The sequence below is a fragment of the Chelonoidis abingdonii genome, chromosome 26 (genome assembly GCF_003597395.2).
Source record: "Chelonoidis abingdonii isolate Lonesome George chromosome 26, CheloAbing_2.0, whole genome shotgun sequence".
Taxonomy (NCBI): Eukaryota; Metazoa; Chordata; order Testudines; family Testudinidae; genus Chelonoidis; species Chelonoidis abingdonii.
The window spans coordinates 3,612,470-3,628,925 of NC_133794.1; the positions used below are offsets into that span (position 1 = coordinate 3,612,470).

Sequence of the window (16,456 nt, forward strand, 5' to 3'; positions counted from 1 at the left end):
TTGGCGGCGGTTCCAGTTACCGTCACGGGCGCAGAGCAGTGCAGGTGGGTTAGTCAGCGCCGCTCTTCCGACACGCAAAGCCCAGATCCCCACGCTACCGGCACAGGACGCTGAGCTGCAGCTGCAAAGCTCTCCCCTTACCCCAGGGCCCCCTTCTGCCCCTCTCCATCCAAAACCCAGTCCCCCTCCCCCCAGCCCAGTGCCGGACACGGACCTGGGGGCGAGAAAGAGGAGGGATACCCCCCCGAAAAGAGGGGGGCAGAGCCCTGTCTCGCGCTGGGAGGGCTCTCCCGGCACAGCCGGCCTCCCGCCTGCCTTGGGAAATGAAAACAAACAAGGAATCAAAGACGGCTTTTGTGGGGCGGTGTTGACACGGCCGGGGCCTGTGAAAGGACCTTTCAAACCGGGCACCTAGGCAGGGAAAGCAGCCGAGCCCTGGCCGGGCAGCTGGCGCATCACACGTAGCGGTCGGGCCTGGGGACCATCGCACTGAGACTGCAGCCAGATCTTGCCAGGGCACAAGCCAACTGGGTAGCAGCCCCTAGCCGCGCCCGGCGCCCCGACAGACTCCACCCGCCCTGCGCCGGCCAGCAGCCCCTAGCCGCGCCCGGCGCCCCCACAGACTCTGCTATCACTGACATGGCCAGCAGCCTGGACTCACTCCGCTGGCCCCCGCAGACTCTGCTATCACTGACATGGGAGTTAATCTGGACTCACTCCGCTGCAGTTAGGGCGACTCTGGTTTCATGCTGCAGGAAGGGGATGGCACCTGGCTCCCTAACGACTCCCAGGAGGAGCAGGGCTCCCAGCCCGTGCTCTGGGGCTAGCAGAGGAGCCTGGCATGCAGGGTCGGGGCCAAGGGCAGATGGGAAGGCAGGAGGGAGGAAGGGTGACTCATTGGTTAGAGCACTAGCCTGGGATGCCTCAGCTCAATTCCCTGCTCTGCCATCCCCTTCCTGGGTGACCCTGGGCACGTCCCTTAGCCTCTCAGTTCCCACCTGTAACCCGGGGTGGGGGGCACTGCCTGGTTAGTACATCAAATGGCGGGGGGGGGGCCCGATGAGGGCTGTGGTGAGCAGGCCTTGGTAGCAAGGGGCCGTGGGGAGGGGGCATTTGGTGAAGGAAACGCCAGGGCAATTCTCATGTCCAAGCACGCCGGTGCCCTGTCTGAGGCAAGTAGCTGGCTGCAGGCGCGGGCGAAGCTCCGACGGGTGCTTCAGAGAAGCCAGGTGGGAAGGCGACACAGACCCCACCCTAGAAACAAGCCAGCCAGGATCCAGGCTCCCCCCGACTGTGGAAGGGGCTCCCCCCTGCCAGCCCAGCCGGGGAGCAGAAGGCCCCAGGGGAGGCGCCATGCCCTGGGGGCACCGAGGGGGCTTTGAGCGGACAGCTAACGAGCCCGGCTCCGGTGCTGGCACCGCCTACAACTTTGCACCATGGCGCCCGGCAAGTCTCGACGGGCTGAGCCGTGCGCCAGAGATCCGGGCACACAACGAGGGCACCTGGGGCACCGCCCCCCCGCCGAGGTCCGGGCACACAGCAAGGGCACCTGGGGCACTGCCCCCCTGAGCTCTGGGCACACCAGCGAGGGCACCTGGGGCACCGCCCCCCACCAGGCACCGGGCACCACAGCGAGGGCACCTGGGGCACCGCCCCCGAGCTCCAGGCACACAGCGAGGGCACCTGGGGCACCGCTCCCCCCCAGAGCTCTGGGCCCCACAGCGAGGGCACCTGGGGCACCGCCCCCCCCCCGCCGAGGTCCGGGCACACAGGAAGGGCCACCTGGGGCACCGCCCCACCCGAGTTCCGGGCACACAGCGAGGGCACCTGGGGCACCGCCCCCCCCCGAGCTCCGGGCCCACAGCGAGGGCACTGGGGCACCGCCATCCCCCGAGCTCTTGGGCACACAGCGAGGGCCACGTGGGGCACCGCCCCCCCCCGAGCTCTGGGCACACAGCGATGGCATCTGGGGCACCGCCCCCCCCCCCGAGCTCTGGGCACACAGCAAGGGCACCTGGGGCACTGCCCCCCCCAAGCTCCGGGCACACAGCGAGGGCACCTGGGGCATTGCCCCCCCAGAGCTCTGGGCACACAGCGAGGGCACCTGGGGGCACCGGCCCCCCAGAGCTCTGGGCACAAGCAGCGAGGGCACCTGGGGCACCGCCCCCCCAGAGCTCCGGGTCACACAGTGAGGGGCACCTGGGGCACCGCCCCCCCCAGAGCTCCGGGCGCACAGCCGATGGCACCTGGGGCACCGCTCCCCCAGCCCAGAGCTCCAGGCACACAGTGAGGGCACCTGGGGCACTGCCCCCCCCAGAGCTCTGGGCACACAGTGAGGGCACCTGGGGCACTGCCCCCTCAGAGCTCCAGGCACACAGTGAGGGCACCTGGGGCACTGCCCTCCCAGAGCTCTGGGCACACAGTGAGGGCACCTGGGGCACTGCCCCCTCAGAGCTCCAGGTACACAGTGAGGGCACCTGGGGCACTGCCCTCCCAGAGCTCCGGACACACAGCAAAGGCTCCTGGGGCACCAGGCCCTGCACCCCCAAGCTCTGGGAACACAGCAAAGGTGCCAGGGGCACCGCCCCCCGCCCTGGGCATGCAGCAGGGGACACCTTGGTTACACTGCGGTCTCCATTGTTCTAAGCTGAAGGCGGGCACAGAGCTGAAGTGCTTTGCCCGAGGCTATGCAGTGAGTCAGTGGCAGAGTGGGAACCCAGGCGTCCTGCCTCCCCGCTCTGACCACTAGATCCCGCTGTCCTCCCAGAGCACAGTTCAGCAGCTCACCGAACTGGGGCTGGGGGCTGCAGTTCCGAAGCAACACCTCCCTCAGCCAGAGGCCAGGTCTGCCAGGGGTGGGGTGCACCAGGCCCCCCATCACCCCATCCCGGAGTCGGACACAAGGGGGAACCTGTCTCCCAAGACCCCTGGAGAGCGAACAAAGCTGCTAGACCAAACCCATTCCCCAGCTCGTTCCACAAGGCTCCCCCGAGAATACAGCATCCAACACGGCCCCAGAGGAGGGAGGGACAGGCCAGAAAGTCCTGCTGTGAATCTAGCCTGAGCCCCTGGACACCCTGGGCCACAGATCGACCCCAAGTGATACCTGCCTGAGCTAGACAAAGGTCCCGTCTCGGAGTAACCATTTCGGGGGGGGGGCGGAGGGAGTCGTGCCAGTGGTTAATTCCCTCTGCTGAGAAATCTGCACCTCCTGTCCAGTCTGCTTCAACCGCCAGCCACAGGATCTTCTCACACCCACCCTGAGTGAAGAGCCCCCTGTTATCAAACTGCTGGTACTGAGAGAGAGACCGGGGGGGGGGGGTGAATGGGGGTGGACAGAGCTAAAAAGAGGAGTGTGAATGGAGATAGAGAGGCGGGTGTGAGCAGGCACAGACAGAGCAGGAGGGGTGTGAACGGAGGACAGGGCTGGAGAAGGGTGTGATTTGAGCCCAGCGAGAGTGTGAACAGAGTTAGAGAGGCGGGTGTGAGCAGGCACAGACAGAGCAGGAGGGGTGTGAATGGAGGACAGGGCTGGAGAGGGGTGCGATTTGAGCCCAGATGGGGGGTGAATGGAGACAGAGAGGCGGGTATGAGCAGGCACCGACAGAGCAGGAGGGGTGTGAACAGAGGACAAGGCTGGAGGGGGGTGTGATTTGAGCCCAGAGGGGTGTGATTTGAGCTAGAGAGGTGGGTGTGAACAGGCACTGACAGAGCTAGAATGAGGGGAGAGGTGTGAACTCAGGAGGGGCTGTGGGTGTGAACAGGGCCTGGACAGGGTGTGAATGGGGAAGATACAGACGGGGTGTGAATGGAGGACAGGGCCGGAGAGGGGTGTGATTTGAGCTAGAGAGACAGGTGTGAACAGGCACCGACAGAGCTAGAATGAGGGGAGAGGTGTGAACTCAGGAAGGGCTGGGGGTGTGAATGGGGCCTGGACAGGGTGTGAATGGGGAAGATCCAGAGGGGTGTGAATTGGGACCACCAGAGCGTGGTGCGGTTGGGGATAGAGAGAGAGGCTGTGAATAGGGAGACACGGAGATCCTGCCTTCTGCTACTGACATGAAATCTCGGAGGGAAGGTGTAGGGTCAAGTTACCTCAGAAACGCTCAGGGGCCCCGGACGGCTGCACCCCCACAGGGGCAGAGGCCCCAGCTGCACACGCTGGCACTGCTGTCCCTACTCGGCGCCGGCGCAGGGGGCGACTTCCTCTGCACCCCAACGTCCCGGTCTCGTGCGAACCAGGCCGGCGGGGGCTGGGTGTCACGCGCTCTACATTCACGGCGGCATTTGAACAGCTGCCAAGATGCTTGGGCCCGAGGCACCATCCACCCTCATCCCCCATGGCGCAGCGCAGGGCACCGGCAGCCAGATCCCGGGCGGGTTACAGAGACGGGGCTTTGCCTCAGGGGGCAAGTATCTCCTAATCCAGAGGCACAGGGGGTGGAGGGAGCGCACCGGGGAGTCCATAGCCCGAGGGCTGAGCCTCGCTGTGGGGAAATCCCTTCCCTGGGTGCCTGGGGCTGGCGCCCTGTGGGCAGGGGGTCAGAGGGGGGCATCTGAAGACAATCCGCATCCTGGGGATCCTGGCCTGCTAGACTAGTGGGCTCCTCTCCCAGGCCCCTTGGAAGCGAGTGCGGCAGAAGAGAGGCGCTGGTGGCCCCAACCCCCACCTGCCCCCTGCAGAGAGAACGGCCCCACAGTTCACACATGCCAGTGGGTCGGCCCAGCAGCCCTCGCAGGCCAGGTGGGGACAGGGCAAACACAAAGCCTTCTCCCTGGTCTGTGAAACGAGGGGTGGAGGGACACAGGACCGATCCCCCAGGGGCAGGGCCCATGGGGTTGGCACTGCCAGCTCCCCCCACGCCCCAACACACCTGGTGCCCCACGGCAGGTAGGCGCTGAATGAGCCCAGCCTCCACTGTGTTGCTCAGCAGCTTTTGTTTGCGAGACGCTGGGAAGGGAGTGCTGGGGCTGAGCGGGCAATGCTCAGACATCACTGAGGGGGCACCTGTAGGTGCTGGGGAGCTGCTCGGGTGTTGCAGGACTGGAGGGGGGAAATGCATGAGTCTGGGGAATTGGGGTCATGTGTGTGTGCACACATGTGCATGTGTTGGGGTTCCGTGTGCATGGGAATTGAGGGTCCTGTGTGCACTGGGTTCTGTGTGTATTGGGGTCCTGTGTGTGCTGGGTTCCGGGTGTATTGGGGTCCTGTGTGCGCTGGGTTCCACGCGTATTGGGGTTCTGTGTGTGCTGGGTTCTGTGTGCGCGTGTATTGGGGTCCTGTGTGCGCTGGGTTCCGTGTGCACGTGCATTGGGTTCCATGTGTGTTGGGCTCTGTGTGCATGTGTACTGGGCTTCTGTGAGCACTAGGTTCCACATGCATTGGGTTCTGTGTGCACTGGGTTCCGTGTGTACATGTATTGGGGTTCTGTGTGCGCTGGGTTCCACGTGTATTGGGGTTGTGTGTGTGCTGGGTTCTGTGTGCGCGTGTATTAGGGTCCTGTGTGCGCTGGCTTCCGTGTGCGCGTGTATTAAGGTCCTGTGTGCGCTGGGTTCCATGCGTATTGGGGTTCTGTGGGCACTGGGTTCCGTGTGTATTGGGGTCCTGTGTGCGCTCGGTTCCATGTGTGCATGTATTGGGGTCCTGTGTGCGCTGGGTTCCGTGTGCGCGTGTATTGGGATCCTGTGTGCACTCAGTTCCCTGTGTATTGGGGTCCTGTGTGCACTGGGTTCCGTGTGCACGTGTATTGGGGTCCTGTGTGCGCTGGGTTCCGTGTGCGCGTGTATTGGGATCCTGTGTGCACTCAGTTCCCTGTGTATTGGGGTCCTGTGTGCACTGGGTTCCGTGTGCACGTGTATTGGGGTCCTGTGTGCGCTGGGTTCCGTGTGCGCGTGTATTGGGATCCTGTGTGCGCTCGGTTCCCTGTGTATTGGGGTCCTCTGTGCTGAGTTCCGTGTGCGTGTGTACTGGGGTCCTGTGTGCACTGGGTTCTGTGTGCACGTGCATTGGGGTTCCGTGTGCACTGGGTTCCATGTGTACATGTATTGGGGTCCTGCGTGAGCTGGGTTCTGTGTGCCCATGTATTCCGGTCCTGTGTGCGCTGGGTTCCGTGTGCCCACTGGGGTTCTGCACGTGAGCGTCTGTTTGTATGTCAATGCTATGTGCGTGCATGCGCATGTTGAGCGTTAGTGTACATGCAGACGCATGTGCGGGGTGATTGCATGTGTGGATCTAGAAGCCTGACCTTTCCCTGTTTCATTTCATTTTGCGGGTTTGTTCTTTTTTTAAACCCACTCAAAGCCATGTGCAGGGGGCGGCTGGCAGCCTGCCCTCTCCATGCCCTGAGTGGCACGTCAGCGAGCTTGCGGTCCTACCAGCCCCAAGCACACAGACACTGCCCTGGTGCAAGCACACAAACCAGGGGGAAACGGCTTCCTGGCAGGATTGGCTCAGGGAGGGCGGCGGGGGATATAAAATACAAACCACTCGGAAGACAGGAGCTCGCAAATTTGCTAAGAATCAGCAGGGCTAAAGAACAGATTCTGCTCAGGTCTGCCCATGTCTCTTTCTGCTCTCTGAAGACAAGCCCGCGAGAGAGAGCTGGGGAAGTTAGGACGCTGAGATCCAAGGAAAGGGAGGAGGAAAAGACAGAGAGAGACAAGAGGAAAGAGAAAAGTTTAGAGAAAGAAAGAGAGAAAAACAGAAGAGAAAGAAAAACAGAAAGAGGGAATCACAGAAGGAAGGAACGAGAGGGGGAAAGAGGAGAGAAAGCCACCAGAAGACAGAACAGAAAGAGGGAGTCACAGAAGGAACGAGAGAGGGAGAGGAGAGAAAGCCACCAGAAGACAGAACAGAAAGAGGGAGTCACAGAAGGAACGAGAGAGGGAAAGAGGAGAGAAAGCCACCAGAAGACAGAAGGGGAAAGTAAGAGAACGAGGAGGAGGAAATTCTGGTCGACCTCTTCATTACAAGTTAGTTGAGCAAAACATAAACACAGAATCACACTCCACCACCCAGTCTGGATTTCAAAGTCTGCAGCAAATTGGGCGTATCTGGGCAAAGGCTAAACATGAACCAGGCCATTCTCATTCAATTGGAGAGAAAACAAAACAAAACACAAAAATCGCAAAGGGAGGAACTGAAGAACAAACCACCCCGCCCCCAAAGAAACACCCACTTTCAAAAAAAATAAAATAATCAAACGGCGACACAGGGGAAAATCTGAAAGACAGAAATGTCCGGGGCAGGAACAAATGACAAGAGGGTTTGAAAAGAACCGAGTAACTAACCCTCCGAGAGAGAGCAAGAGAACCGGCTTCCTGCCTGGGACAGTGCCCACTGAAATTGCAGGATTATTTCCACCGCCACACAGTGAAAAAGTGCCCAGCGCTGCCGAGTTGTATGTTCTGTGGTTCACATGCCATCGGTACAAACCCCCAAAACCCAGCCAACAAAAGAAACCGACAAACTCCAGACGGGTTCTCGGTGCTCATCAAAGCGAAAGGGAAAGGAAAAATCCCCTTTGAATGAAATCGCGTTGCTTTCCCTCCCACATCCTGAGTCCTTTCTCTTCCTGGTTTTTTTGGTTTTTTTTTTTAAAGTTGCCGTTTGCACAGTAGTGGACATTTCACAGGTGCGTGTGCACAAACACACACCCCCGTGCGAAAGAGGGGCTTTTCACCAGGGATCGTGCATATGAAGACAAGGGCAGGCTACCAACCACCCCAGATAGCCCAGATTCTTGAGGATGCTGATGCCGAGGGTACATTTGCACGATAAACAGCAGAGGCCAATTTGTTAATTACGGAAACAAACGTTCAAGGAAGGAATTTTAAAAAAAAGAAAGAGAGAAAGAAACAGCTCGATCCCTTGAACAATTCAATCTCAAAACAAGCAGCAGTGATGGGGGACAGTTGGTAAGGGGGTGGGGTGGGGTGGGGGGTCATTGGACTTACCAGGAGTGTGAACAAAATATGCCAAGTAAAGATCCAGTTCTTTAATTGTGACTCCAATGTGGTGTGGCTGGACGCAGAGGCCGGGGTTGGAGCACTGTGGCGATTTGTACAACCGCTCCCCGTCAGTACTTTCGAGCGGGATCCCTTTGAATAAGATGACCATTACAAGATCCAGTCTCCAAACCTTGTCGGCCTGCCTCAGGCAGTCAATCCTGCGGATTTTGCCCTTCTGGTCCGGGTTGGAGAGGACGCAGCAGGGTGCTTTCTTACCGGTGATGGTCAGGACAAAATCCTCCCGGAACTCGGGGCGGATGTCCTTGCGGAGTTTGGCCAGTAGCCGCGATGCCCATTTCTGCTTGATCTCCGGTTTTTCCCCCAACAGCTCATCCTTCACAGCGCGCTCCTCATCCTTGGACATCCGCTTCTCGTGTTTCTTGAAGTACTTTCGCTTCCGAGCTTGCAGGTTGAACCATGTGTAGGAGAAGGCCCGGACGTGGGGGAGGAGAGCTTCGATGAAAGGGTGGAATTCATCCTAGAGGCAGTGGTGGAACAGGGTGAAAAGAGGGAACGAGACAAAAGGGGGGGGGGGAAGGTTAGAACGAGAAAACAGAGGAATGCAATTTTTAAAAAAACCCACAACCTTCCCGAGCAGTCGCGTCGGCCGATCCCGAGAACAGAGCCGGCGCGGAGAACCGAGTTCAGAGCGCAGCCGAGCCAGCCACACCACACAAGACAAGCCCGGAAGAGAATCCATCTCAGTTGGGACAGCGGTGGGTGCTCGTTTTTTAAATCTTTTCCATCTTCTGCCTTCCCCTCCCCCAGTTGCAAAATAAATTTCACAAAGGCCAAAGAAAATTCACCATCAGAGCTAGAAACTCGAGGTTTCGCTACTTTTTCACTAATAACCACGATAAAGTTTGCCTTGGCAAGACCGGGGTTAAAGACAAAATTGGCCCCCGACCCCATCCTTGTCTGCCCCCCCCCCAATACCTCGATTCTCAGGTTAATCTCTTTGCCAGCAGGTGTGTGTCTGTGCGCGGGGGGGGGGGGGTGGCATCTGGAAGATCTGCTCTTCCTAAAGCTGCCTCCCCCCAAACAAAATCTGAGAAAAAGCAAAATAATTACCATTGCTCCGTCTCATTCCGGCAAAGCTAAGCACCCGATTCGGAAATTCTGGACTCAACAGAGTTGCGGGGGGAGGGGGGGAGGGAAAAGGAGGTGGGGGCTGTAAGATGGAGGGGGAGGAGGGGACAAGGAGGAGGGAACGTAGAAATTTTAAAGGGAGGAGGAAGGGAGGGGAGAATGGGGGGCTTGGTTGGTTGAGTTCTTGGTGGCGGAGGGAATGGAGGGGGCCGGAGGGACAGAAATATAGGAAGGAAGGAGGCTGACGACGGAGGTGTGGGACACAGTGCCTGATGGATCCAACACCCCAATAATCTACCGGAGAAACCACCCCACTCCCCCCCGGCAGCTCCAAAATAAAGAAATCAGAAATTCACACAATGGCCCCCATAGAAAAAAAATTAAACAAACAAACAAACAGAGGAAGGAAGGAAGAAAAAAGCCCATGGAGAGGGAGAGGAGTGGCAAGCGAGGGGGGAGAGGGTTTTCGGTGCTGGCAAAGGCGCAAAGAGGCCAAGTCAGCTGTCGGTCCCTCTGCCCGGGCGGAGGGCGAACGCAGGCCTAGGGGAAGGGACGGACGCCGTGCTGGAATCGACTGCGCTCGGCCGCTGGCAAAACCCAAAGTGCTCAGGCTTTTGGGCTGGGTTTTGTTTTGGTTTTGGGGGGTTTTGTTGTTGTTTTCCTCCCTTCCCCCCCCTTTTTTCCCTTTTTCCTCCTAAACTCTCTCGCTCGCTCCTTTCATGCTCAGTCCCCAACCATTTGCCTGCGCCAATGCCAGCAGAAGCGGGGGGGGAAAGAGCGAAAGAGAGAGAAAGGATCCCACGTATTTGGCAAGGAGACACATTTCTCAGACCAAGCCAATGGCTGCATCACAAGCGAAAAGGGAGGCGGGGGTGGGGGGGATTGGCGGGGCTGGTGGCACAGAGAGACTGTGCAGTTAAGAGACTGAAAACAATTTGCCAAATCGACAAGTTTATATCTAATGAATAAGCAAAGTCGAGCCGCGACTGGGTTTTTTTTCTCGGGCGGTGAATATTTGGCGTGCGGAAGCCTGGCAGAATATTGCTAAATAAATAAAAAACTCTGTTCTTCACCACCCTCCCACCCCCACCCCGACAACCAAAAAAAAGGCAGTCCCACAAGGCCTTGGAAAAAGCAGCTGTTCTCTCTTTCCGTGTCTCTCATTCCCGCATTCTCTCTCTCCGTCTATTTATAAAAAAGGACAGAAGATGATTTCGTTCCAAATCTGCCGCCCCCCCCCACCCCTCCACCACACACACAAGGTTCGGATTAAAGCCATGGATACTTTTTTCTAAGCAGTGGAATTGTCAATTTCAAACCCGCTCATCCCAAACCGCACATAAAAACACCATCACGTTAAAGATTTTTTGCATCCCAACCGAGGGCCCAATCCGACAGTCGCTGAGGGTTTTCTGCGGGCACCCGATGGGGCTCTCTCCCCTGCCAAGCTGGATGATTACTTTTTCCAAACAAAAAAAAAATTCAGATGCCGACTGACTTAACTCCTTACCCAACCCCAGCGTGTAAAGACACTAGCACGGGTGGCAAAGTGACTTGCCAATATAACACACAGACCAGTTCCCTAAAGGGTCTGATTTACTTTTGAAAAAAATCCTATGAAGGAAAAAAAACCCTTGGGGGAGACGGGGGTGTGTGTGTGCAAAGTTCCGACATTTTTAAAGGCCCCTCCAATGCCAAGTTAGTCTCTTTTACCGACGCTCCCTCCCGACGTCGCCTCTTTTCGAGGCAGGACTATTTATTGTCTGTGTTGCACGCTCAGCTGCATCGAGTGGAAAAGCCGCCTGTGAAAGCAGGAGAAGGTGAGGGGAGAAGGGGCACCCGGGAAAGACAAGGAAAAGAGGATGAGAGAGGAGGAATGGGAGAGAAGGGGGAGGGAAGGGAAGGGAAAGAAACAGCCGGAAGAGGGGGTTGAAAAGAGAAAAGAAACAGGAAGATTGAGAAAGTGGAGGAGAGAAGACGACACCCGAGGGGTGGGGGAGAAGAGAGAGGAGAGAAAATTAAAAGGAACAAATGGGGGGGAGAGACAAAAAATTGCCCCGATTTTCGGTCCTTTCTGTCTGCGCCCCTGGGGCAGCACCCAGCTATAAATCCAGGCATTGGAGGGGGCGCAGGACAGAGGTGACGCTAGCTGAAATGCCAGCTCTTTTATCCAAAGTGGAGGGCTCAGTCCCAACCTCCCAATGCTCCCCCCCTTCTATCCATCCAGGCACTTACACGGCCGCCGTCGCCGTAGTACCGCAGCATCCCTATCCCGCGGAGAGCCCTCCGCCTGTGCCCGCTGGCCTGGCAGAGCTCCGGTGACAGGTAGAGCGGGCACGGCACACTGGCTAACCCTCCGCGGCTCTATCCCGATGCCCGCAGGCAGGCCCAGGCCCTGCTGCCAGCTTTCCAGCTCCCGAGCAGGCTGCCAAGGAAGCGAGAGCAGGGACTGTGGGGGAGGGCCGAGGTGGGGGGCGACGGCTCCCCCCCGCCCCCAATCCCAAACCTAGCCGCAGCCCAGCAGAGCAGGGTACGGCACTCCCCAGGCTCCAATCCTTCCCTTGCACACAACGCACAAGAAAGCCCAAATACGCTGTTTGCTAGGGGAGAAATTCAGGCCTCCCTACGCTTCCACCTGTGGCCAGGCCCTGACCTGGGTGGCAGCCCTGCAGGGAGCCAGACAAAGGTGTCTTGTCCCCTTCCCGCCCTCCTGCTTTGTTGGGGAAGCCAAAGGTGGCGGTACAAAATATCTGTGCCTGCCTGCTCTCCTCCATCAGAGAAATGGTGCAGGGGTGGACTGGTGCCATGGAGGCTGAGTCCAGGGGGAGTGTGGAAGTTACAAAGAAAGGGGAGAGTGAAGAAAGAAAGAAAAAAGTGAAAGTGAAAGAGGAAGAAGTAGTAAAAAAAAGAACGAAGGATTTTCTCCAAGAAGAAACTATTCCAAGTTCAAGTCACCAGGTTTTAGACCCTACTCCAGAGCCCTCTCTTACGGCAGAGGATTTACTGGGTCCTAGCTGCGCTGCGGGGGGATCTTCCCCTGGTCGGGGATGGTTTCCATACGGAAAATACAACAATAGTTTAAATGTAAAACACACACCCAGAGTCAATGTGCAATGAACGGCCAGTCTGAGTGTCACGGTGCCCAGCAAACGGGAGCCGGTCGGGCTTCGTGGGGGAACATCAGATGGAAATTAAACAGCCGGGGGCCCAAAGGAGAAAAATGGAAATAGAAAGTGGGGGGAACAGAGAGAAGGAGAAACCCAAGGGCTGACAAAGAAAATGGAACAGAAACCAATGGAGAGAAGCCGAGAAAGTGGCAAGGGAGGAGGAGAAAAGGAATGGAGAACCCAGAACAAAGCTGGAGAGATAACGAGAAATGAAGAGTCTTTTTCTAGGGGCACTCGCCCACTTCCAGCCAGCCGCCCGCTCCGCTGGGCTCCCGCTCAGAGCGCCCCTTGGGAATGGGCCCGGGCGGGCATCTGTGGGGCTGGCCGGGGGCCACCCTTGTGAGTTAAAAAAAATTCAATCAAGGCACTTGGGTATGTGACAGCCCCAATGCGCCGTGCCACGGGAACAGGCCCGCTCGGCGCAGAGCCTCCTGTCATTCCATGGGCAAACGCCACCACCACTGGGCTATCGAGTGCTTTCTCCTCCACCATCGGCGATGGCTGCTGTACCTCAGCCTGTCCTGCCAGCCCTGCAGTGCTCCCGTGTCTAACAGGGATGGGTTTCCCTTCGTAAAATACCCCCGCGGACGGCAGTAACAACCTGAAACATGGCAGCACCGTGACTGGAGTCTCTTAAGGAAGGGTGGCAGAGGAGAGAGGGCAGAGATACCAAACCCCTGAGGGTCCCCAATCTAAGTACATCTCCCACCCCCATCTATGGGGCAACTCCCCAAACAGCTCTGACAACTGAGCTGGGCCTCTGCCATGCAGCGCTGTACCCAAGGGGAGGCTATCTTTCCGTTGGGTGTGGACGAGACAACCCCCGGGCTGGGGAGGGGTCAATAAACCAACGCCAGGCAGCGGTCGGTGCGGCGGGCCGGGGTTCGGTCTTGCTGGGTAGTGGGCCCTGGCAACCGCAGCTGGTAGCGACAGCCACAAAGAGAGCGGATTATTAGAAATGCTTCTCCCAGAGAAAGAAAGCAGTAGGGCAGAAGAGACTAGCGAAGGCGGACGGCCTAGCAGAGGGATTTCTCGGGGAAGAGAAGGCCTGTGAAGGAGGCAGAAACTTGCGGAGAGGCGAAGAAAGGATGAGGGGAAAAGGAAGGCCAAGATCCAGCCAGGGAAAATAACACGACTGCACACCCAGAGCTGGCCATGGGACGTCCCACCCAGCAGGGGATGCGCCCTGGTCCCCCAACAGGCAGACACACTCGGGGGGGGGGGGGCGTTGCATTTCTTTCTCTGCCACCCCCAGCTAAACTCATCCCATGCAACCCACACTGCGGAACTTGGAATCTTTGTACTAAATAGGATTTTTTTCAATTCACACCCCCAAAGAGGGGGTCATTTTTAACATCCCCACCCCCAGCCGGGTTACAGCCAGCAAACTCCCGACTCCTGCTTCCTACAAGTGGGGGGGGGGGGGCTGCGGGGGGGTTCTCCCAGGCCTGGGAGATGGAGTTATTAAAACTCATAAACTAAGTCAAACTTTCCAACTCCTGATTTTATCTCCCCCCAACCCCCCGGCACACACACTCTTTTCATTTTGGGTCTCTCTCTTTTTCAGCAGCGGCATGTCAAGCATTCTCGGCGTTGCCATAGAAACAGTCACTGGCACCCTGGCAAACTATTGCCCCAGTGAATGAATAGCACATAAATTTCGTCTCTCTGCAGGGCGAGCAAGACCTGCGCCGCCTTGGCCTGCGGCTTCCACTTGCACTGATGGGGAGACTTTTAAGAAACTGGGGCCAAACTTTTTGCGGGGGGACTTTGACTTATAAACTAACCAAAGGGAGTTATTCTTGCTCAGTTCTGCAGCAGCAGGGCATCTGCCCCTTACGTACCGGGGAGGTAGTTTAGAGGGAGTCTGCCCATCTCTTCTACCACGGCTCAGGGGGCTCAGAGCTCGAATTATTCTGCCCCCTGTCCCTGCCCTGCATACACCCAGAAGCTGTGGACTCCCCAGCCATAATGCAGATTAAAAGCGAACACGTCTTTTTCTCAATAGCCTAAGCCGGAGCTGGGCTGGCACAGGCTGTGAGGAGAGCTTCTTTCTTTCTTTCTTTCTTTTCTTTCTTTCTTTCTTCCTTCCTGTTAGTGTCTCTCCCCGTTTGCTTCACCCTCTGCTTCCCCAGCAGACCCAATGCCGTTCAAAAGCCAGAGTCCAGTTCCAACCCTTCCAAATGAGGCGTCCGGAGTTTGTCTGTCCCATACCACTATATCTCTAGGAAACCCCACGCATGCAAATCTGCCGCCGTGTAATAATGATATCGCTCTGTTTTCTCTCCGCATTCTTCTGCGCTAACACAAAGTGTTTGCTTGGTACGATTTTCCCTCTCTGACCCGATTTAGTCCGCACAAGAGAAAACTGTGCAGCAGACTCAATGTCCTAACGAACTTGAGTTAATTAATGCTAAGAAAGAAAGAGGCTCCCCTCAGACACTTGAATCATGGTTCACTAGCCCTTTCAGTTTTCTATTTGCAAAAAAAAGGAGCCCGCATTCAAATATTTTTTCATGTCTGAGCAGAGAACACAAACAACGCCGAGAGCTGTAGAAAGGGAAATAAAGTAGTTGCCCAGGATGCAGAGCCTGGATTTGGGCAGGGAGAGCCACACATATAACGTGAAAGAAAAGGGCTGATTTGCAGTGGATTTAATCTTTTTTTTTGGCTGGGCAACTGTTGGCAACAGCAAAACGCAGCCGCCAGAGCAGAGGCGAAAGAGCAGCGAGTCCCACTGTCCTGTTTGCTAGCAACTTTCACAAATTAATAAATGATTTTAACACCAAGCCAAGTGCTTGGAGGCTGGAGCTCTGGAAATGGAACTGCACCCGGGAAGAGTTAAAAACCCCACCAGATTTGTGAGGGGGAAGAACAGCTGGAGTTTGGATGGCCACAGGCTGGCCCCAATCCTGCTTTCCGCGCACAGCCACAACTCGCTTTCAATGCAGGATTGGGCCCAGCTGGGAGCACAGCTAACGAGCAGGAGTGCCTTGTACCCGTCCGCTCTGGGGGTTCAGTTCCACACGTGTACACAAGAGTGATCCTGCTTCTGGCTACCCCTGCGTCCACCAGGAATAAGTCCCTGGACGCTGAGGGAATGGCCTGATAACAGGGAAATCGGAGGTTTCAAATCCCCAGTTAAATCAACAGCGCGCCAGCAGCACAGAACGGAAGCAGGGAAGCGAGGACTCAGGCTCAGCCAGCAACCAGAGCAGCTGAAGTTTCCCCTGGCACCAGCAATGCTTGCACTGCTTCCCCTATTTAAATGCTGGTTGCCTCTCTAACGATTACAGTGGCAAGAACTGCAGCGAAGGATCCAGACTCCCCCCAAAATAAGCCGACTGTCCCCCGTCAGTCACGACGGGTCTCACGGATTCAGATTCAGCCCACCCCGTACAGATCCCCCCGGGGCCTGAAGCCCCAAGGACAAGGGGTTTGGGTAGGAAGTTTGACGTAAGCCCACTTTGACTTTCAGAGGCCACAGGAAGCCCTGCTCAAGTGACCCGCGGAAATGTGTTCGCCCGTCTCATCACCTGTAACGGGCTTGGGGGGTGTCGAGAGCTAGAGGAATATTAGCACTGGCGTTATATTATCAGAGCTTCCTTTGATGCCGATAAGGAAAGCGTCGAGGAGCTCGGTGGGGTGTGCGAGGGCGCAGGAGGGGAATCTAGGGGGCTGAAGGCTGGGATGAGGGGGCACTGGCAGAGCTGGCAAAGCAGGGACTGATGCGGGTCGGGACTGAAGTGGGGCTGGGATGGTGCGGGGGCGGGGGGGTCTGAAGGTCAGGATTGAGGGACAGCAGCATTGCTGGAGGGAGCAGCCCAGCACTAGAACAGCAACGGGAACTGGCGGGTTGGGACTGAGCTGGTGGGGGGAGCCCAGTGCTGGCACGGCTGGGCAGAGCGGGGGGCACTGCCAGAACTGGGAGAGGCACTGACAGCAGATGCCCTCACGGTACCTGGCTCTTGTTGGCTCTGTCTGCCCTTTGTTTCCACAAGCTCCAATTCACTCGCCCCGGGGAGAGTGGGGGGGGGGGGGACCACTGCCAATAAAACACCTCCTGAGCAAGCTCGACGTCTAGCAACAAAAAAAGTTTTTATTTCTGTACAAACTAAGCAAAGGAACCGCATGGCAAGTGGAAACTCACAACCACCAAAGGGGGGAAAAGGAATTTCATTAAAAGGAAA

General features: G+C 57.4%; 1 protein-coding gene across 16 annotated transcripts in view; it reads right to left on the reverse strand.

Annotated features, from left to right (window-relative positions):
• The window catches only part of NFIX (nuclear factor I X), a 180,208-nt gene that overhangs the window by 99,970 nt on the left and 63,782 nt on the right, over positions 1 to 16,456 (reverse strand). For 13 of the 16 annotated variants that reach the window (XM_075061162.1, XM_032790044.2, XM_032790012.2 and 10 more), the window contains one exon: positions 7,957 to 8,488. In XM_075061162.1, coding sequence (XP_074917263.1) covers positions 7,957 to 8,488 — 532 coding nt within the window. Of the gene's footprint in view, positions 1 to 7,956; positions 8,489 to 9,081; positions 9,811 to 11,334; positions 11,435 to 16,456 lie in introns of those variants that run through there. The other 3 variants (XM_032790051.2, XM_032789989.2, XM_032790035.2) reach the window with 3 other exon arrangements.